The sequence below is a fragment of the Trichomonas vaginalis genome, chromosome IV (genome assembly GCF_026262505.1).
Source record: "Trichomonas vaginalis G3 chromosome IV, whole genome shotgun sequence".
In the NCBI taxonomy this organism is placed as follows: Eukaryota; Parabasalia; order Trichomonadida; family Trichomonadidae; genus Trichomonas; species Trichomonas vaginalis.
The window spans coordinates 15,262,442-15,282,110 of NC_067206.1; the positions used below are offsets into that span (position 1 = coordinate 15,262,442).

At 34.9% G+C, this 19,669-nt stretch overlaps 20 protein-coding genes across 20 annotated transcripts, besides 2 other annotated features; 9 read left to right on the forward strand and 11 right to left on the reverse strand.

The window, feature by feature from the left end:
- Window positions 1–13,795: part of a mobile genetic element that runs on past the window's edge.
- On the reverse strand, window positions 853–1,167 carry TVAGG3_0097540 (uncharacterized protein; the record flags this gene model as incomplete). The annotated part of the gene is made up of 1 exon (XM_051222681.1): window positions 853–1,167. The coding sequence occupies one exon, from the start codon at window positions 1,165–1,167 to the stop codon at window positions 853–855; it is 315 nt and encodes a 104-aa protein (XP_051107667.1).
- On the reverse strand, window positions 2,538–2,852 carry TVAGG3_0097550 (uncharacterized protein; the record flags this gene model as incomplete). Its single annotated transcript, XM_051222682.1, has 1 exon — window positions 2,538–2,852. One exon carries the CDS (start codon window positions 2,850–2,852, stop codon window positions 2,538–2,540), a length of 315 nt encoding a protein of 104 aa, XP_051107668.1.
- Window positions 2,889–3,258, forward strand: TVAGG3_0097560 (P-loop containing nucleoside triphosphate hydrolases family; the record flags this gene model as incomplete). Its single annotated transcript, XM_051222683.1, has 1 exon — window positions 2,889–3,258. A coding segment is annotated over one exon (370 nt), but the record flags the coding sequence as incomplete, so codon positions are not given.
- On the forward strand, window positions 4,710–4,910 carry TVAGG3_0097570 (uncharacterized protein; the record flags this gene model as incomplete). The annotated part of the gene is made up of 1 exon (XM_051222684.1): window positions 4,710–4,910. One exon carries the CDS (start codon window positions 4,710–4,712, stop codon window positions 4,908–4,910), a length of 201 nt encoding a protein of 66 aa, XP_051107670.1.
- Window positions 4,940–5,524, reverse strand: TVAGG3_0097580 (uncharacterized protein; the record flags this gene model as incomplete). Its single annotated transcript, XM_001296606.1, has 1 exon — window positions 4,940–5,524. The coding sequence occupies one exon, from the start codon at window positions 5,522–5,524 to the stop codon at window positions 4,940–4,942; it is 585 nt and encodes a 194-aa protein (XP_001296607.1).
- On the forward strand, window positions 5,836–6,201 carry TVAGG3_0097590 (uncharacterized protein; the record flags this gene model as incomplete). The annotated part of the gene is made up of 1 exon (XM_051222685.1): window positions 5,836–6,201. The coding sequence occupies one exon, from the start codon at window positions 5,836–5,838 to the stop codon at window positions 6,199–6,201; it is 366 nt and encodes a 121-aa protein (XP_051107671.1).
- On the forward strand, window positions 6,243–6,827 carry TVAGG3_0097600 (uncharacterized protein; the record flags this gene model as incomplete). Its single annotated transcript, XM_051222686.1, has 1 exon — window positions 6,243–6,827. The coding sequence occupies one exon, from the start codon at window positions 6,243–6,245 to the stop codon at window positions 6,825–6,827; it is 585 nt and encodes a 194-aa protein (XP_051107672.1).
- TVAGG3_0097610 (HNH endonuclease family) lies at window positions 6,998–7,549 on the forward strand (the record flags this gene model as incomplete). Its single annotated transcript, XM_051222687.1, has 1 exon — window positions 6,998–7,549. The coding sequence occupies one exon, from the start codon at window positions 6,998–7,000 to the stop codon at window positions 7,547–7,549; it is 552 nt and encodes a 183-aa protein (XP_051107673.1).
- On the reverse strand, window positions 7,599–7,862 carry TVAGG3_0097620 (uncharacterized protein; the record flags this gene model as incomplete). Its single annotated transcript, XM_051222688.1, has 1 exon — window positions 7,599–7,862. One exon carries the CDS (start codon window positions 7,860–7,862, stop codon window positions 7,599–7,601), a length of 264 nt encoding a protein of 87 aa, XP_051107674.1.
- TVAGG3_0097630 (uncharacterized protein) lies at window positions 7,893–8,138 on the forward strand (the record flags this gene model as incomplete). The annotated part of the gene is made up of 1 exon (XM_051222689.1): window positions 7,893–8,138. The coding sequence occupies one exon, from the start codon at window positions 7,893–7,895 to the stop codon at window positions 8,136–8,138; it is 246 nt and encodes an 81-aa protein (XP_051107675.1).
- Window positions 8,268–8,601, reverse strand: TVAGG3_0097640 (uncharacterized protein; the record flags this gene model as incomplete). Its single annotated transcript, XM_051222690.1, has 1 exon — window positions 8,268–8,601. A coding segment is annotated over one exon (334 nt), but the record flags the coding sequence as incomplete, so codon positions are not given.
- Window positions 8,771–9,969, reverse strand: TVAGG3_0097650 (uncharacterized protein; the record flags this gene model as incomplete). Its single annotated transcript, XM_051222691.1, has 1 exon — window positions 8,771–9,969. A coding segment is annotated over one exon (1,199 nt), but the record flags the coding sequence as incomplete, so codon positions are not given.
- Window positions 10,031–10,299, reverse strand: TVAGG3_0097660 (uncharacterized protein; the record flags this gene model as incomplete). Its single annotated transcript, XM_051222692.1, has 1 exon — window positions 10,031–10,299. A coding segment is annotated over one exon (269 nt), but the record flags the coding sequence as incomplete, so codon positions are not given.
- On the reverse strand, window positions 10,429–10,928 carry TVAGG3_0097670 (uncharacterized protein; the record flags this gene model as incomplete). Its single annotated transcript, XM_051222693.1, has 1 exon — window positions 10,429–10,928. A coding segment is annotated over one exon (500 nt), but the record flags the coding sequence as incomplete, so codon positions are not given.
- TVAGG3_0097680 (uncharacterized protein) lies at window positions 11,119–11,520 on the reverse strand (the record flags this gene model as incomplete). Its single annotated transcript, XM_051222694.1, has 1 exon — window positions 11,119–11,520. One exon carries the CDS (start codon window positions 11,518–11,520, stop codon window positions 11,119–11,121), a length of 402 nt encoding a protein of 133 aa, XP_051107680.1.
- On the forward strand, window positions 11,538–12,497 carry TVAGG3_0097690 (uncharacterized protein; the record flags this gene model as incomplete). The annotated part of the gene is made up of 1 exon (XM_051222695.1): window positions 11,538–12,497. One exon carries the CDS (start codon window positions 11,538–11,540, stop codon window positions 12,495–12,497), a length of 960 nt encoding a protein of 319 aa, XP_051107681.1.
- A 453-nt stretch (window positions 13,796–14,248) lies between the features above and the next one.
- Window positions 14,249–15,097, forward strand: TVAGG3_0097700 (uncharacterized protein; the record flags this gene model as incomplete). Its single annotated transcript, XM_051222696.1, has 1 exon — window positions 14,249–15,097. One exon carries the CDS (start codon window positions 14,249–14,251, stop codon window positions 15,095–15,097), a length of 849 nt encoding a protein of 282 aa, XP_051107682.1.
- Window positions 15,098–15,101: 4 nt separating this feature from the next.
- On the reverse strand, window positions 15,102–15,347 carry TVAGG3_0097710 (serine threonine-protein phosphatase family; the record flags this gene model as incomplete). The annotated part of the gene is made up of 1 exon (XM_051222697.1): window positions 15,102–15,347. The coding sequence occupies one exon, from the start codon at window positions 15,345–15,347 to the stop codon at window positions 15,102–15,104; it is 246 nt and encodes an 81-aa protein (XP_051107683.1).
- A 17-nt stretch (window positions 15,348–15,364) lies between these two features.
- TVAGG3_0097720 (uncharacterized protein) lies at window positions 15,365–15,727 on the reverse strand (the record flags this gene model as incomplete). The annotated part of the gene is made up of 1 exon (XM_051222698.1): window positions 15,365–15,727. The coding sequence occupies one exon, from the start codon at window positions 15,725–15,727 to the stop codon at window positions 15,365–15,367; it is 363 nt and encodes a 120-aa protein (XP_051107684.1).
- Window positions 15,728–17,200: 1,473 nt separating this feature from the next.
- Window positions 17,201–18,387: a mobile genetic element.
- A 947-nt stretch (window positions 18,388–19,334) lies between these two features.
- On the forward strand, window positions 19,335–19,541 carry TVAGG3_0097740 (uncharacterized protein; the record flags this gene model as incomplete). Its single annotated transcript, XM_001294398.1, has 1 exon — window positions 19,335–19,541. One exon carries the CDS (start codon window positions 19,335–19,337, stop codon window positions 19,539–19,541), a length of 207 nt encoding a protein of 68 aa, XP_001294399.1.
- Between the last annotated feature and the right edge of the window lie 128 nt (window positions 19,542–19,669).

Here is a 19,669-nt window from a genome sequence, read left to right on the forward strand (position 1 = left end):
TGTAGTTGTCAGAACGTCAGAAGCTCATATGCAAGATACAGAATATTTTGACGACTTAGCAGAAACTTTGACATCTGACTTTTACAACCACTTGTTCTCATATTTTATGACATTGGATATTTCAAAGTTCAATCCAAGACAAATTCCACATACCGAAGAGAGACAAACATTGTTAGAAGCAAACAAGAGTGTATATGAACTGTTCATAGATGAAACTGACTTTGAGTGTTTAGATGAAAGGTCATTGTACGATTCGTATAAACAATATTGTCAAGAATATGGTTATATGACAGCGTCTAAACGAACATTCTTGGCAAATGTCAAAAGTCTTTTAGATGTTCAGAATGGTGTATATACAAAGAAAATTTTTTCTGAGTAAATTTTTTAAAAAAATATTTTTTTATCCGATAGAAAAGATGACAAAATTCATCTCAGTAAACAAGTACATGTTAGGACTTAAAGAAGAACTAGACCCATTCACATATTTGAATGTTTACTTCTACCATTTTGAAAAGTCTTCATTCAGCAAAGTTTGGAACATCGAACCAGTTAAGTTTGCTATTGTGACTAAAAATGGTGCGAAATTTGAAGACTTAGAGATAGAAGGTTTGTTAGCAGTCAAAGAAAGTTTTGACAGAAGGTTTTCAAACCTTAAAGAAGGCAAAGCATACAAACTTGTTATACCTTATGAACCAAAGAAAGCAGACGACTATGAATATTATGAGTCTAAAGTTGTAGAAGTTCAAGGTAAATTGGGTAAAAAGATTTTAGAGTCTAAGCCAGTGTTTACTCCTAAAGAGGAAGAGAACATTGACATTGACCCAGAAATGTTCTAAAAATAAAATTTTATTTTTACATGTCAAATTTCTTTTTCTCTGGAACTGGTTCAGGTTCTTTCTTCTCTTCTTCTACTTTCTTTTCTTTCTTTTCTTTCTTCTTCTTTTCTGGTGGAGTTATGTCAAACTTCTCAGAACCATATTTTTGTAAAAGTTCTTTGTCCTTTAATAGCTCTTCTATTCTGTTTTCTATTTCATCTTCAAGAACAGCGCATGTGTCTTCTTTGCATTCTAAGAACTTTTGTTGGACTTCATCTTTCCAATCGGTGTCATCTCTGTCAACAAGTCTGTCATTGAGAAAAAACCAGAATTTTCGAAAAAGTGACACCAACTATTAAAGTTATTTTATTACTAGATTTATTTACAAATTATAAGATAATATCATTAACCGAATATATTTTTAATATAAATAAAAAACTTTTTTTATACAAAAAATTACAATCAATCGATAAATATTATAAAACATTTATTCCAAAAAGATTAAGTAATAGGTGGGATCCTGCATATAATATAATTTTATGTCATAAAGCTTACAAATTTTAGATGGACCACAGTGAGAATGTGAGTGGTTAATTTAAAGGTGGTCTGATAAAGAAATCGAGGCTTACTCAACACAGCATGAAGCAGTTTCTAATACACAATCTTACTAGTCGTGTTTCGGTCGCCAGCGCTCTCATAGGGGTGCTGATTTCAAAAACCACTACTTCAAATTATTCAACAATACTCAATGCAGCATGAAGCAGCTACTACTGCTGTATCTTACTGGTAGTGTTTTGGTCGTTGGCTCTTGCACAGTCTCTCAGATTTTCAAAATTTTTTTTTCAACACTATCTTGTTTCGCTCTCAGAAAGCTATCCTACAAAGACATCGAAGCTTACTCAACACAGCATGAAGCAGTTTCTAATACACAATCTTACTAGTCGTGTTTCGGTCGCCAGCGCTCTCATAGGGGTGCTGATTTCAAAAACCACTACTTCAAATTATTCAACAATACTCAATGCAGCATGAAGCAGCTACTACTGCTGTATCTTACTGGTACTGTTCTTCGCTTCTTACTATCAACTCTAAACTAGTTTGATGTATTATTTATTCATATATAAATATATACATATATAAATATATACATATATAAATATATACATATATAAATATATACATATATAAATATATACATATATAAATATATACATATATAAATATATACATATATAAATATATACATATATAAATATATACATATATAAATATATACATATATAAATATATACATATATAAATATATACATATATAAATATATACATATATAAATATATACATATATAAATATATACATATATAAATATATACATATATAAATATATACATATATAAATATATACATATATAAATATATACATATATAAATATATACATATATAAATATATACATATATAAATATTACATATATAAATATATACATATATAAATATATACATATATAAATATATACATATATAAATATATACATATATAAATATATACATATATAAATATATACATATATAAATATATACATATATAAATATATACATATATAAATATATACATATATAAATATATACATATATAAATATACATATATAAATATATACATATATAAATATATACATATATAAATATATACATATATATATATAAATATATAAATAACAAAATATAATCAAAAAATAGTGTTTGGAAATTTAAGGTTAAGTGTCACTTTTTCGTAAATTCTACCACACTCGTCTTCTTTGCATTCTAAGAACTTTTGTTGGACTTCATCTTTCCAATCGGCGTCATCTCTGTCAACAAGTCTGTCATTGACAAATTTTAAGACTGCTCTGCTTAATGTTTTATGGTTCTTGTCATATTCCCAGAAACAGAACTTTAGAACAAATTCACCTTTCTTGTTTACACTATGTAAGATTTTATGGTCGACAGATGTTTTGCTGTCGAAAAGCTTGTCTCGAATATAGATAGCGAAATCGCTAGACATTTTCTAAAAGATAAAAATTTTAATTTTTCTAAAAATATGTTAGAAAAAAAGTTTGCTGACATTGACAAAAAATTTGAGAATGTTTTAAACAAGAACAAGAGGAAGTTAGAAAATGCTCAGATAAAGCCTATACATGACAAGTTCTTATTTGCTCAGAATGGTATAACAGGTCTAATTGCACCACCTGGGTCGGGTAAGACTTTCACTTATCTTAAAATGGCTGCACAACAACAAGAACTAGATGAGAAGAACCCATTCTATGAGTTAGTTGTCATTTGTAGTACTTCTGGTCAATTTGACCAAACCGTCAATTCGTTCAAAGATATTATAAAGAAGTCTAAGTTAGTATGTATAAAAGACTCTGAGTTGTTAGATTGGATAAAGAAGTACCAAAGAAGAGTTTTGAAGTATAATGCTATAAATGAGTATATAAATTCGAAGTTCAAAGACCCAAATGAGGAAATGCAGAGAAATTTAGAGAAGAAACACTTCAGAAACAAACAGAAAGAGATAGAATACATTTCGAAGAAATTGCAATCTTACGATTGGAAGACTTACCCTCATAGATGTCTTTTATCTTAGATGACTTTGCTTCTCATCCTTTGTTAAAGAATAGAGAACAAGACATGTGTCGAATTCTTAAGAAGCTCAGACACTTTAACATCTCAGTTGTCATTTGTGTACAGACAGCAAAGAGTTTAAGTAAGGATGTTAAAAGAATACTTACTGACATTGTACTTTTCCCCGGATTGTCCGAAGACGATTTCATGGAACTTATGAAAGAGTCCATGGCAGGTAAGTTTGACAGACATGAACTATGGGAGAAGTACAAAGTCATACAAGACCCTCATACTTCTTTCAGAATTCATATCTACGCAAACAAAGTTCAAATTGTAAAAAGTCAAGCTTGAAAAATGTAAGTGTTTAGTCTTAGTAAGATGGTAGCTTCTTAAAGCATATGCCGTCCTTGAGTTTTAGGTACGTGAAGAGAAGTACAATGAATTCAATTACGAGTACAATTGCAATGACAACTAAGGCAACTATTTTTGTCTTTTGCCAGCAAGGGTACTTCTTCTCTTCCAATGGTTCGGCAGAACTATACTCACTCATGAGAAATGTCAAAACGGTTTAATAGAAAAAGTGTCATCTACCCTACTTGTTTGAAGTTGTCAAAATACTCTGTTATTTTTCACTGTTTTCATAGAGTTTTGGCGACTGGGGTTTCTTACCTACTCGCTATTCTTCACTGTTTTCATAGAGTTTTAGGCGACCCAGATAAAAGTCGGTCTCGCTGTTCTTCACGATTTTCATAGAGTTTTGGCGACTAAGGTTTTTTACCTACTCGCTGTTCTTCACTGTTTTCATACGGAATCTCTTCTCTCGGTTTTCCGAGGGAAGCAAGCATATGCCATTTTTTAACGAAGTGAAGGTTTGCACTTCGTCAAATTTTATAAAAAATTAGCGTTATTTTTACATTATGACACGAAGTGAAGATTTGCACTTCGTCAAATTTTATAAAAAATTAGCGTTATTTTTACATTATGACACGAAGTGACGATTTGCACTTCGTCAAAAATAACAGTTATATAATGAAAAAGTGTCATTTTTTTCATGTCAGAAGACTCGAAGGTGCAACACTTCCAAAATACCGACGAACTCAGAAGAGCAGCATGGCAGTATCTTCTTGACAACTTCTTTGAGTTCTCCAGGTACACCTTGGAAAATGCTGAAGAACTCCGACACAGAGAATTTGGAGAAATTGCGCTCCAATACTACCTTGACAAACAAAGGGTAAACAAAGGGTAAACAAAGGGTAAAATAAGACTAAAAACTTAACGTTTAAAAGTGACATTTTTAATGAGCTCCGAGTCACCGAGAAAACTTGGTCAGATGTTAGCAGCTTACTTCCCTGAGGAGGATGGAAGCGTTACATACGTAAGGTTCAAAAACAACGAACCTGGAATTGCGTACCAAATTCGCAATTACATGACCATGGAAGAGTACGAAAGGTTCCTACAAGAGAAACCAGCTCTAAACAACTCAGAAAAGAAAGAATAAAAAGTTTAACTCGTAATTGTTTATTTTTTTTACTTGTATGGGCAAGCTGCAAGAATGAAGTCGACTATCTCAGTCTTTGTTTTGACGAGCTGGACGGCTCTTGCGAGTACGTCTGTTTTGCGGTCTCCAGCTGGTGTCTGACCTTCGTAATTGCGCATGTTCTTGAGAGCTCCAACTGTAAATGATTGTAGGATGAAGAGTCTCTCAGACTGCTTGAGGTAGTCTTCACGGTCACGAACCGAATCTGTGGTACGAGTCGAATCGGTCGATTTGAGGGAAGAGACTGAAAGCCTGTCATCTTCCATAGGGGCAGTAGCATAATCTTTGCGTAAGCGGTTCAGACCTTCTTCGAACTCTTGGTCTCTCTTCGATTTGGATTGAGATTGGAATTGCTGGGGTGGAGCTTGCTGGAACATCCAAGGGTTGGGGAAGTAAGGCATAGGCTGAGGAGGGTAGTTCGGGAAGCCTTGTGGTGGGTAGTAACCTTGAGGTGGAAATTGGTAGTAAATCGGAGGTACTTGCTGGAACTGAGGTTGCTGAGGAGACTGTTGTGGTTCTGCAGCTTTCGGTTCTTCTGGTTTGGGAATGGACTCGGTTGGTGGGACGTCAGTCATTGTTCTGAAACAGTACAAGACTAGTTCTGAAACAGTACAAGTATTGTTCTGAAAAAGTACAAGTATTGTTCTGAAACAGTACAAGTATTGTTCTGAAAAAGTACAAGTATTGTTCTGAAACAGAAAATTTTTCTCACAAATTGAGAGCTTTTACGGGAAATTTGTTCTGAAACAGGACAAGTATTGTTCTGAAAAAGTACAAGTATTGTTCTGAAACAGGACAAGTATTGTTCTGAAACAGTACAAGACTAGTTCTGAAACAGTACAAGTATTGTTCTGAAAAAGTACAAGACTAGTTCTGAAACAGAACAATGGACAACATCGAGCCATTAGATGAGGCAATTTACCTTATAGAGATAAATGAAGTTGTTAAGCAGTACTTGGGCAAGGACAAAGCCAACAAGTCCCTCGGCTGCTGGTTGTCTGGAAGAGGTGCGCTGAAAATCGAAATTGAAACCGGAATTCCAATTCAAATACCAGAAAACACTCCTGTAGACGACATAAAGGAGATGAAGAAAGAAGCTCTTCTCAAGTTCTTTGCAAAGCGCCCATGGATACAACTTCCAAACAGAGAGAGTCCAATTCCACGAATTATACAAATTCTCAGAGCACTGTTCCACTTCTCAGGACGGCCGTTCTTCATAACCTCAGAAGGCGACATCCAACCAGTACTGTAAACCTTAACGTTTAGAGTAAAAACATTTTTTTCATTTTTTGAATGAAGCAAGTTAAATTCGTCCCACACCAATCTGAATGGACCGATGAAGAGTTTCAAGCCATCGTTGAAGACGTTGAGAACGACATAGACGGCGAACTTGAAGGAGCTCAAATCACAATTGCAACCAAAATTGCAGAGGTCAAGGAACAGATAGCTCCACTTAAAGCTACCAAAGCTACTCTTGACCTCATGGATAGTTACCGTTTAGATGTCAAGAGTGGAATAAGACAATTAAAATTAAAACTTCTAAACTACGAAGCTATACTCCAAAAGTTAGCAGAAATGAGAAGACTTTACCAGAGCTACTTACATGTAAGGGACTTACCTTCAAGCAGTCCGACCAAAGATGAATTTGTTGACATTGTCCCAATTTTGTCCGAAAGTCAGCTCAGATGTTTCGAACTGCTCCCAACATATCCGGAATATGAACGTTTGCCTGAACTCTTCCGCAATCTCAAAAAACGTTTTTTGGTTCTCATGTTCCAAACTTTTATCGGAAGAGACAACAAACGTTCAGAAGAAGAACAAGATATTATTTTAAACTTGTTGTATGACATAACTGTCATAACAAGCTTTTTGAAGTAAAACCGCCATTCTCAAACCACTTCATTTTTTCGATGTCCGAACAAGCACCGAAGCCGAACACAATGGCAGATGTCCTTTCAAGGTTGCCAGACAAGCGCCCAATTCAAATTCAAATTGCCCAATTGAACGCTCATCTGACAAACTCCATTAAGACTCTCCAAAATAGTCTTATGTTAGAGATAACCAATCTCAAAGCCAATGTCCTCACGAACCAAGCTTCCAATGAGAAAGTCCTGTACGAGTTCGCGGAAACCTTGCGCCAATACAACATAGAGAACCAAAACCTTGCCCGACTCATCTACCGTTTCTTCGAAGAGATAGACGCCATCTGGAAGGTACTCGGAAAGGACAGAACATGCAACACCGTACTTCGTGAACACAGAATTGCCGAAGGTATTATCAAAGAAGAGGAAGAAGAGGAAGAAGAGGAAGAAGAGAAACACAAAGAAAAGGAAGTTTGGGCAACCCTTGTTGCCGATGACGCTTACGAAATTTCCCAACCCTACCCATACAAAATCCGCAACAAGGAGACAGGCAAGGTTCTTACCCCAGTCCTCAACAACTTGGGACACTTGAACCTTAACCTTCGGAATTACGGTTCAATTTCCATGGGAAGGCTTGTCGGTATGCAATGGGTTCCAAATCCAGACAAGAAGACGAGGGTCAGACACATTGACGGTGACAAGCTCAACAACCGTAAGGAGAACCTCGAGTGGTTCTAAGAGTAAAAAAATTTTATTTTAGGTGGAAACCCCAAGTAAATTTAGGTGTTTATTTGGATAAGTATGTTAAATTAAGGGTAATTTGCAAAATTAGTTCCCGACCTTTGAATTGGGCTCTTTCGTTATCCCAGTTGCGTAGGAGGTCGTCCCAGAGGAGTTGGTAGAATTGCCAATCCAAGGACGATTTGTCCTCCCAGGCATTGAGGATGTACTGCTCGTAGAGTTTCATGACCTCTGCCTTGCACCAGACACCCTCTCCCTTGGAACGTAAGGCTTCTTCGAAGTGCTCGAATGCGATTGGCTGCGTGACCATCCGAAATGACACTTTTTGTCCGTTTGGTCAATGTTTGTGTCTCGTGCCATAGTCGATGAAAATACAGACAAACAGGTTATATATGAGTTTGAGACCAAGAATGGTGTAACTCGACCTGTCCGATTCAAAGACTCCGAGGGCGACCATGAAATTAAACGGAAATTAGCTAGGAAGGAATATAAAATGGACTGGTTGCCACCACCTCCACCTCCACCACCTTTACCTGTTCCTCAAGTAAATAAGCCTTTCCCGTTCCCAAGAATTCCCACATTTTAATTCAAATTCGAATAAAAATTTTTTATTTCATGCAATGTTTTATTTCTGTGCCGTCTTCAAGTATGCCCCAGTACTTACGCTTGGAGAGGACATGAACTTCGGTGAAAATTTTGTCCAATTTGAATTGACCCATCTTTTCACCGACCATTTCCATTTCAACGAGTTTGTTGTATCCTTCTTCGTTCGTCATGAGTGCGTCAATGTTCTCATAGTAAACCACAACTTTCGATTTGACTTCGGAGAAGAATTTGTTGTAGTTGTCAAGGACTGCCTTTGCGAACTGAGGGTAAGACCAATGTTCGACAATAGGTTTTAATGTGGTTACTAAGCCACTTTGACCTTGAGTGAATTCGTACTTCAAAACAAAAGGAGAAAACCTTTCAACAAAGTTGTCGACCTTCTCATAATGTTTACTCTTCATCTCTTGAGGTTTCTTAATGGAATATCCCCATGTCGAATTCATAAGCAATTTGAGTGTCATTGCAAGTTTGGGGTTTGAAGCTTTCCTAATATCCTACAGTTGTTGTATGACTTTTCCAACTGTATAGTTCCTTCCCGGGAACTCACCATCTTCGTTTGGAATTCCAGTCGGAATATATTGGACAAACCTCATGTATGCAGCGTTAAGGTCGACATAGTATATCTTTTCGTTTGAGTCGAACTTGTCGCAACCAATTGGTCCAGTTTGTGGAAATTCAAGTGAGTCTCTTATCTTCTGAGAAACTTCTCCTGTTATCTCATAAACATCGTCGAAGCAACCTGTTTCATATAAAACCTTCTGACCTAACTCAGATGCTCTCCAATACAATTTGACGTCAATTGGATGTCTCAATGGAAGTTTGTTTATAGCATCTTGAAGTTCTTGCAACCTCATTGGAAGTTCTTCTGGTTCAGGTTGGTATCCGAACAATCCAACTCCTTGTGGAATTGTGTACTTCTTTTGTACTAGAACTTTGTCTGGAACAACTTTTGGTCTTGCTAACAGTGAAAAGTTTGTTTCGTCTTTTGGTACAAAAGTTTCTGTCAGCTTGTCATCTGGAATTGGTTCCAACAAACCTTTCTTGAAAAGAATGTTGACAGCTCTGACAATGTTGCACTTACTTTTACCAAAGAATGGGTTTGTAAGACTTTCGTTCAACATGAAGTGGTTGTGGACAATTACAATCTTCAACCATGGTAAGTCTTTGTCAACAACATAGTCGTCATGTGAAGAACCTTTATCTGTAGGTATGTTGACTCGGATATTGACATTTGCCAACGGTGCAATTTTTGCCAATTGACCTCTGAGAATGTACCTTGTCTTCACACATGACTCAAGATACTTCATCTTCTCATCTGTAACAAGACCAGAGTTCCTGAGACATGTAAGAATACAAGGTTCATTGACAATTGTTTCAATTGAATTGTAAATTCCATACCTTGTCAAGTCAATGTCAGACTTATTTATGAACGGGAAGTATCCAGCATGTTGTCTGACTGCTTGAGGGTTAGGTTGGTACCATTCGAACTTGACACTTGCAATTCCTTCAATTGCATTCAAAATGTCTGAGTCGGAGTCAACCATTTGTTCTCTCTTTGTAGTCTTGAAAGCGTCAAGAAGTTTTGCGGCTGTTTGTTCATTGCCATGTGCATAGTAAATGTGACCATCCAAATCTGTTATGGTCAATCTGAGATTGTATCCTTTCTTATTTCCGTCTTGAATTGCAGCAAGTACTCCCATGAAGCCTTCTTTGTTCTTTCCTTCGTCAAAGTTTACTGTAAAGGTTCGACCAGATGTAATTTGACTTCTAACTTCACGGTACTTCTCATATGCATATCTTGTTCTTTCCATGGGAGCATGTGCGTCTTCACCTTTTCCTTTTTTCCTTCTCAAAGGATGCAATTGTTCGTCATGTTTCCAGTAGAATCTGGCAAAGCCGTCGTGTCCTTCAACTTGAGGTTCACTAACATCGAAAGGCATGTCCATAAGACGTTCTTCTTCTAACCTCTCTAGTCTGTTTGGATAATTGGCACGTGCTGTTTCCAAATCCATTTCGTAGCGAAGACCAGCCAGTTTGTCATAGACTTTTATGGGTCTTCCCTTCCTATATTTAAACTTCTTCGAAACTCTCCAACCATATCTTTGCAACTCTGCTTTTATTCTAGCAGACTTTCTATCCATTCTATATGGGGGCATTTTTATAAAAATAAAAAAATGTTTTTTTCTTTACTTAACATAACCGCCTGCTGCCATAAGTCTTTGACGCCAACCCATACCAGCTAATGAAGGTTGACTTGGTTTAGTTTCCAAACTAAACTTTGGTTTTGGTTTATCTTCAGTTTTTGGTTTTCTTCTTCTATCGGTTTTTCGTCACTTTTCGGTTTCTCTGACTTTACTTCACTTGCAGGAACAGTTGTGTCGTCAACATCTTCATAAATATCATATGCCATTTGTTTTTGTTTTCCTTTCAACTTTTTGTGTTTGTTGTAAAGTTTAGAATATTTCGACTCTAAGTCAATGAGATGTTCTATAATGAACTGTTGGTCAGTGAAGTAAACTTTTCCATCTGTTGTCTCGAAAGCTCCTTCAGACTTCAATATTTTATTTGTGAGAGTCTGTTTCTTTTTTGAGATACTTGCCGTTCCATTTTTATGAAAAGTGACTTTGTAGTTAGGGTTTGTATTTCCAGATCTGGCACTTTCTATTATTGAATTTTTCTCTTCATCTGTAAGTTCTTTGACAGGTTTTGACAATGGTTCTGAACTTTTTGTTTGTGGTGTCAAATCTACCGTTTCAACTTCTTCGGTCATTTCATCTCAGTAAAAAATTTTAGTTTGGTTTGTTTTCAACTGGTTGTTAGGTTTTTTAAGTCGGTCTAAAACTTCCTGAGGTATAGGAAGAACTTGACAAACACGTTGTGTAACTGCTGGAAGCCGATAAATCCATCTTGAACCCATTTGTCTCAATGCTGTATTGTTCATTTCATCTCAGTAAAAAACTTTACATTCCCCACGTTTGAGGCGGTTGAGGTTGGTTATTGTTTACCCATTGTTGTGCATGGTTATATCCTCTGTTAAAGAATCTTTCACCTTGGTCCATATAGTGTCCTGCTTGGTTATAGTAGTCATTTGCTTTGTTATAATAGTTTCCTGCTTGTCTTCCTACATTGTCCATCCATCCTTGAACTTTTCCTCTTGTTTCAGGATTTGGAATAAGATTTGTTGCATCTCGTGCTACATCCCAACCTTTCTGTACAGTTTGTATAATAGGTTGTGCTTTCTCTTTCAGTATACCTAATGTACTCAAAATCTTCCTTCCAACTCCAAATACACCTCTGGCTATTGTTCCCACTGCGGGTAAAAATCTGGATGCAACTCCTGCTAATGCGCCAAATAAACCCATTTCTTATAGGATAAAAAATGACGAATCCAAACAAGGACCCCTATGTTTCTAAGGCAACAAAGAAAGCACTCATGATAAAAATCTTTAGTTCAACACCAAATGCTTGGTTTATGGATATCTTGGAAAACATTCCGAGAGTTAGAACAGATGGACCACCATACTGGTTAATATTTGTTGGTCAAAACACAAGATACTGTGAAGCCATACCATTATGGTCCAAAAATATTTTAGATGTGAAAACTGCTTTGACAATATTCGTTGACAAATACCATCCAACAAAACTGACATCTGACTGTGAAAGTTCTTTCAAATCAGATGATGTAAAAAACTATCTGCGTTCAAAAAATGTAAACCAATATTTCATTGTCGACCAAAACCATTCTGCTCTTGGTGTCATTGACGGTTGTATAAAAATGTTAAGAGACTTAAACCAACCACAAGGTGGTGAAGCAAATGAAATGTCATATGACGACAAGTATAGACACTTCTCCATGGCAAAGATGAGACAAGTTTTAAATATTTACAATAACCGTAAACAAAAAGGTTTGGGAAACCACTCCCCCGAAGAAATGAAAAACAACCCTGACTTAGAGAAAGACTATATATTTAATAATTTAGTCAAAAGAGACAAACAAGAAAGAATGCCGGGCTTCAAACTTCAGAAAGGTGACAAAGTAAAAATAGAAATACCTAAACGCGACCCATATGAAAATACTATTGACTATGACAACAATGGGAACTCGACAGGTACTCACATTCGTGTTCGTAAAAATAGAAGAAAGTATACAAGAGAATATTATGAAGTTTTAGGCAAACATGGCAAAATGTACACACTGCAAGCAGAAGATAAAACTACTATTGTCAGACCTCGTTTCAAACTTGTCAAAGTTCAAGGTGGTATACTTTCAAAGACAGTTCCTAACAAATATAAGACAACTCCTGACGAATATGCTAAAGAAGTTGAAAATGACGACTAAGCAATTCTATACCATGCGTAAACTGTCATGTAAGGTGGCATGTATTCTTTACCCAAGCCTGTTGGATTTGTTGTGAAAGTATGTGTATGATTTCCTCCTGGTTCAGTTGGTCGAAAAGTCTTTTTTGCTGAATGGTTATAATCTGGAGATAAAACGTCATTGCCAGCATAATATTCTGAGTTGTATAATGGATGGTCTCTTAATGAGTGACTATGGTCGCCAGAAAAGTTTGTAGTTCCCGTATGAGTGTGCGGTGGAAGGTTTGCTTCAGTAATTTTCTTCGAACCTCCTGTTTCCTTTGAAGAGTTTGCACAATACAAAAACCTGTCGACTATTTGTTCCCATGCACCAACACCAAACATTACTTGAGGACCTCTTGCTTCCATAGATGTATAAATAGAACCTACTGGGTTCATTAAATCAAACATATGAGATATTATAGGATTGTCTCTTTTGAACTTAAAATATAGTGCAACTATTTCAGGTTTCTTCTGGTTTGTGTAAGAATATTTTTTATAATATAATCTTATGTTTTCAGGGTAGGTAAAATCTTGACTATAATATTTATTTCTGTCATCTATATAATAATATACTATTCTCGTTTTTTCTATTGCATTATATCTTTTATATCTATAATAATCTAAATATAATGTTTGCTTTTGTTCATCTGCATGTAGTGTTCCTTCGTCATCTACATAGTCATAATAATATGGTGCTGGAGCTGGGTCAGGCAATGTCATATCTGCCATTTCATAAACTCGGAAATATTTCTTTTGTTCGTCTCCATATAAGTTTAAGTAGCAGTTGTTGTCTAATGGAACTTTAACTTGTGTACCATTATTCTTTATATAGCTTACATACATTTCATTGTTATTTTTCGGAATGAGTTTATACCGTATACCATTTTTTAAGGAATGTACAAACTGCCATCTAAAATATTTATTTTCTTCATTGACAGAAAAGTCACCAACAATAGTTTCAATATTTTTTGTTGTTCCTATCAAACTTTGGTATATTTCATTGACATATGTTTTATCTGCTTTCTTTTCAAGGCTAACGTTTAAGTCTGTTATTTCAGATATAGAATGTGTATGTCCAACGTTACTTTTACTGTTTAAGGTTTCTTGTAAGTTTGTAATATTTGCAATGGTATGTGTATGTCCAACGTCACTTTTCGTGTTTAAGGTTTCTTGTAAGTTTGTAATATTTGTAATGGTATGTGTATGTCCAACGGCACTTTTCCTGTTTAAGGTTTCTTGTAAGTTTGTAATATCAGATATAGAATGTATATGAGTCTTTTTAGAATATTCGTTTTCAGCTCTTGTCACTTCACTTGACATTTTATTGTCAACATATGTTTTGTCTGCTAGTTCAGGATGAGTATGTTCTTTTGTTGCATAAGCATTGTTAGCTCTTTCTTCTTCTTTTGCTATTGCATCGTCTACATATTCTTTGTCAGCTTTGTTGTCAACATCTGCTTTCAAAAGAAGTTCATTTATAGGTTTCTCGTTTAAAGTTCCTTTTGTTGGATTTATACAGACAGTATGGTTCTTATTGTCTTGAAACAGAAACTCATCTGTCATTGGGTTTAATGTCAGTTTTAAGTTTCCTTCTTTCAATGACTCAGATATCTTAGAGTAGTTTGAAAAGTTTGTTGTGTTCTTATTTAGAGCTTGCATAATGAGTTGTCGGTTGTGTTGTATTTCTCTTATGGAAGCAATATCTTTCGACATTTTTATTCTAGATAAAATATGCTTTCAATAGAAAAAGAAAATTCAAGAGTTGCTACAACTAAACCATTAGATGAACTTTTTACTAATGTCGGTCAAAAGTTTGAGACAGAGACCGTAAAGCATGAAGGCTATCGTTTTGACTACCCATTAAGATGGCTAAGAGACCCATCTGTCACAAAAGCTATTGGCTTTCGTAGAATGAAGTTCATTTCAGAAGCCATACATGGTTTCCCATTTACGGTCGGTTTTGAAGTTCGATACTATAACAAAGAAAAACGTATGTATGAGAAATTTGAACAGGGAAAACTTTTACAAGTTAGTTTGCTTGTAAACTTAGAAACAACTCTTCAAGCTTTTCAAGAAAAAATAAACGATATCTATATCGAATATGCAAACCAGTATAACATTGACGAGGGAGAGTACCATCTCGATATTATTTATGACAGGAAAAATGCAACTGTTAAAATCAATAGAATAGAAGACCTTGGAGAAAACGTTTATATTTCTACAAAATATAACAACTTGGCATGGTATAGATTTATGAGGATGTTAAATCAGCCTGCAGCATATCCAGTACACCCAGACTTTTATGAAGTCGAAAACCCTAATGGAACATATGAAAATGTTTTCGACCAAGATGCTATTATTGTTCATGCTTCATTTTCTGGCGCCCAAAACTCTTTCTTATGCTTGGCAAATGACTTTTACGAAAAACCTACAAAGTTATACGAACCACCAAGTGGAAGTATTTCAGACTTTCAAGTATGGTTTACTACAGATGGAAGAAAAAGAATAATTCCATTATACCATGCGTTTTACTTAGAACTTAGTTTCATATACAACTACTATCGAACGGTAAAAATATAATTTTTTAATATACCGGTTGTGGTGTTGGATTTGGTTGCCAACTTGACTGTGGTGCAGGTTCAGGCTGTTGTATAACAGGAGCTTGCTCTTCTGGTTCAGGGTCTTTAGGTATAATACCAACAAACTGACCTACTCTTTTACCAATATTTTTGACACCGTTCCATACTCCTCTTCCGACAGATTTTATTCCATTCCATATACCTCTTCCAACATTTCGAAAGAAGTTTCCTATCTTACTGAAGAAACCCATTTACTACGTGTAAAAATCTAATGTCCGCCTAGTCTCTTACGTTTCCTGTTGAGTTCCATAGCATTCTTTAACTGGAGCTCATACATTCTGTTTCTCCTCTGGTAGAAAACATATTCTGGGTCAACTCCTGTGTTCGCGTCATCTGCATAAAGTTGTTTATATCCCACTTCAGGGTTTGTATAAAACTCTTTCCATCTCATATTTGCATACCATGGTGGCAAACCTAACGCAGCGTCATTTGACATGGCAGTTTGCATTTGTACATCTGTTGGCACTTGACCATAGTTTGCCATTGCAGTTTGTATTCTAACTTCATTTGGAATATTCTCTGGGTTTGGTTGTCCAGGTTGCTGTGCATTCGCTAAGTTCTGTGCGTCCATTTAATATTAGATAAAAATATCTCTTACGAGTACATATGCTGAACATTTGCAGGCATTGGTTCATCTTCATATTCTCTGTACTTTTCTGCCACGTCAAATAAATAAATGACACAATGGAAAAAACCTAAAACAAGTAGTCCTATTTCAAACCACATTTACTTACTAATAAAATTTCTTTATTGTGACACTTTCTCCGGTTTATAGGACCTCTCTCATATTCTATCTTGTCATATCTAAACTCATAGTCATGTATGTCCTCTAACCATCTCATAACGGTTTCCAAACCACTTTTATCGGATGTAAAGTAAAAGCATGGATGGTTATGTAAAACGTCTAAAGTTTCTAAAGAGTCTCTCAAAGTCCAGTCTACTTGGTATTGAAAATCCCATGTGTTATAGAACGGCGGGTCCACTATAAAGAAAACATTTTCCTTGTCTTTATATTTTTCATACAACTCTGTCCAATGACATCTCACAAATTCTATACCCTCAATATATTTTTCTATGTCCTCTTTGAAAACATTTGTATAGTTAAGATATAAAACTTTTGACATAAGTGTTTCAATGTCATGAACTCTTATAGCACCACTATATAATAGTCTAGCAGATATACTATCCCAGTCTATATATTCTGCTTTTTTCAAAACCTCTCTCACAATATTTTTCTTATCTAATGGTATACGTTCCATCTTACCTATAGGTATCTTTTCTTTTAACTCTTTCAATATATTGTTTGTGTCTGGAATATGTTTGAGACGGTCCATATAGTTGTCGAAGTCATTGCATATAATCTTTGAGTCTGGGAATATTGTATGGCACAAATGGGATATATAGAAACTTCCACCGAACAAATCTACAAATATTAGACCATTCGGTAGTTTCTTAAGTTCTCTCAATATAATATCTTTACATCTACTCTTATTTCCAAAGAACGGTAACGGTGGTTTTGTAAAATTCATTTTATATATAATAATAAAAATGTTTTTTCCTGAAAAGTGACAGAAAAGTGACAAAACATGAAAACATATATAATTTGTGAAAAGCGACACATTATATAATGTTTTCGACCCAGAAGAAGGCTTCTTCCCAGAAGCAATGGAGGAAGAAGAAGAGTCCTCCGAATTCACACCAGAAGACTAACAATTATCCGAATAAAAACTTCATTTATACTAAACATCTTCGGGGCTAGAGGGCACGAAGTGCCTGGAAGCCCCACTACTTTTTTTTAGTGGATTTTGTGTTTATTATTTAAAAAATATAATTGATAAAATATAATTAACATTAATAGAATAATATGGATAAGATTTGATAAAAAACAATTGTTGTAAGACGAGTTACGGAAAGTGAGGTGAACCGAAAAAGTGACACTTATTTGGTCGGATAAATTCCCTATATATTTACTTGTCAAAAAAAATCAGACTTTTTTTGCTTTAAAAAATTTATAAGTTAATTATTGAGAACGAAGGTGAAAGGAAATGTATACCTCTTACCCTTTCATTCCCTCGAGAAAGTTCAAAAACTTGGTGCAATCAGTTCTGATTGCACCCAAGTTTTTGAACTTTGTATAAGGAATTGTTGGCTATGATGCACTGATCATGAATCAGTACATCATAGCCAACAATTCCTTCGCAAACAGCGGGAAACTTTGTCTGAATAGTTTAACATTCAGACAAAGTTTCCCGCTGTCAGAGAGGGAATGGAAGGGTAAGAGGTATATATTCATAATGTTCCTCTTACCCTTTCATTCCCTCGAGAAAGTTCAAAAACTTGGGTGCAATCAGTTCTGATTGCACCCAAGTTTTTGAACTTTGTATAAGGAATTGTTGGCTATGATGTACTGATCATGAATCAGTACATCATAGCCAACAATTCCTTCGCAAACAGCGGGAAACTTTGTCTGAATAGTTTAACATTCAGACAAAGTTTCCCGCTGTCAGAGAGGGAATGGAAGGGTAAGAGGTATATATTCATAATGTATACCTCTTACCCTTTCATTCCCTCGAGAAAGTTCAAAAACTTGGGTGCAATCAGTTCTGATTGCACCCAAGTTTTTGAACTTTGTATAAGGAATTGTTGGCTATGATGCACTGATCATGAATCAGTACATCATAGCCAACAATTCCTTCGCAAACAGCGGGAAACTTTGTCTGAATAGTTTAACATTCAGACAAAGTTTCCCGCTGTCAGAGAGGGAATGGAAGGGTAAGAGTATATATTCATAATGTATACCTCTTACCCTTTCATTCCCTCGAGAAAGTTCAAAAACTTGGGTGCAATCAGTTCTGATTGCACCCAAGTTTTTGAACTTTGTATAAGGAATTGTTGGCTATGATGTACTGATCATGAATCAGTACATCATAGCCAACAATTCCTTCGCAAACAGCGGGAAACTTTGTCTGAATAGTTTAACATTCAGACAAAGTTTCCGCGTCAGAGAGGGAATGGAAGGGTAAGAGGTATATATTCATAATGTATACCTCTTACCCTTTCATTCCCTCGAGAAAGTTCAAAAACTTGGGTGCAATCAGTTCTGATTGCACCCAAGTTTTTGAACTTTGTATAAGGAATTGTTGGCTATGATGCACTGATCATGAATCAGTACATCATAGCCAACAATTCCTTCGCAAACAGCGGGAAACTTTGTCTGAATAGTTTAACATTTTGGAGAACGGTTTCGACGTTAATACCGCTTTGAATAGTTTAACATTTTGGAGAACTTATACAAAGTTCAAAAACTTTGTCTGAAGAATTCTTCCATCTGTTAAAGGACATTTTGGAGAACGGTTTCGACGTTAATACCGCTTTGAATTTGTTGATTAGCTTGATTTAACCATTCTAAATCAATTAAATCGAAGATTCTACCACTCATTGGAAAATTATAAGTTTTGAAAAAAAACCGTAAATCATTATTGAATCTAAAAATATTTATGTACAAAAAGTCGGTATATATTCTATAATTATTTAAAATAATGAAAAAGTTGATTTGTGAATCATTGAAATATTAATGCTGTTATATATATATATCAGATGATATAAGATGATTTTTTTAAATAAAAAATAAAATTTAATTTTTTAATTGTTAAAATAAGAATAGTAAGCTTGACAAGTAATTTAAGTTTTTGCTTTGTAAAGTTATTTGGTTGGCAAATGCATTGTGTCACTTTTTGTTTGAGTTCACTTTCCGTAATTTGTCTTATGATACAATCATAAATTTTTTGGGCGCCATATAGAGAACTATAGTCTGCAAGGTACTGATTCTATCCATGTACCTCGCAGACCATAGTTCTCAGCCAAAATGCCTCTAAAATTTGTATACCTATAAACTCAAACTTCAATATATTCAATTTTATTTTTATAATTAATTTAAATATATCCATATAATTCTAATGTTTTCTTTTAATTTAAAAAATAATAATAATAATTAAAAATAAAAATAAAAATAAAAATAAACTTTTCTATAATATTTATAAAGCTGATTTGATATATAACACATTTAGCTTAACAAAATAACTTAGAAAAATTGCCGCGCAAAATAAGAGTAAGTGTCACTTTTTATCACTTTTTCTAGTGATGCATTTCGGTACGAAACACAATTTCAAAAAATTCAAATGGATATTCAAAAAAATGGAGAAGTAAATTTTGACTCAGGTAACTGGCTTGATCAGGTAGACAGAACGTCATTTGTTCAAGTTGTCACTCCTGTTGAAGGAAATCCAATAGAAATCAATCCAATTCATGAATCTTTACAAACTGCAACTTATATCGAAACACCATTCGAATCTGTTTCTTTTTTAATGGGCAGGAAAATTCACTAAGCAATTATAGCCGATACACCCCCTGAAAATCCAGAAAATCCAGAAAAATATACTCCAAGAAATTATCTCGCAGCCAACTGCCACGAAATTTGGCATGCTGACATACACTACTGGAGAAAACGTATTGG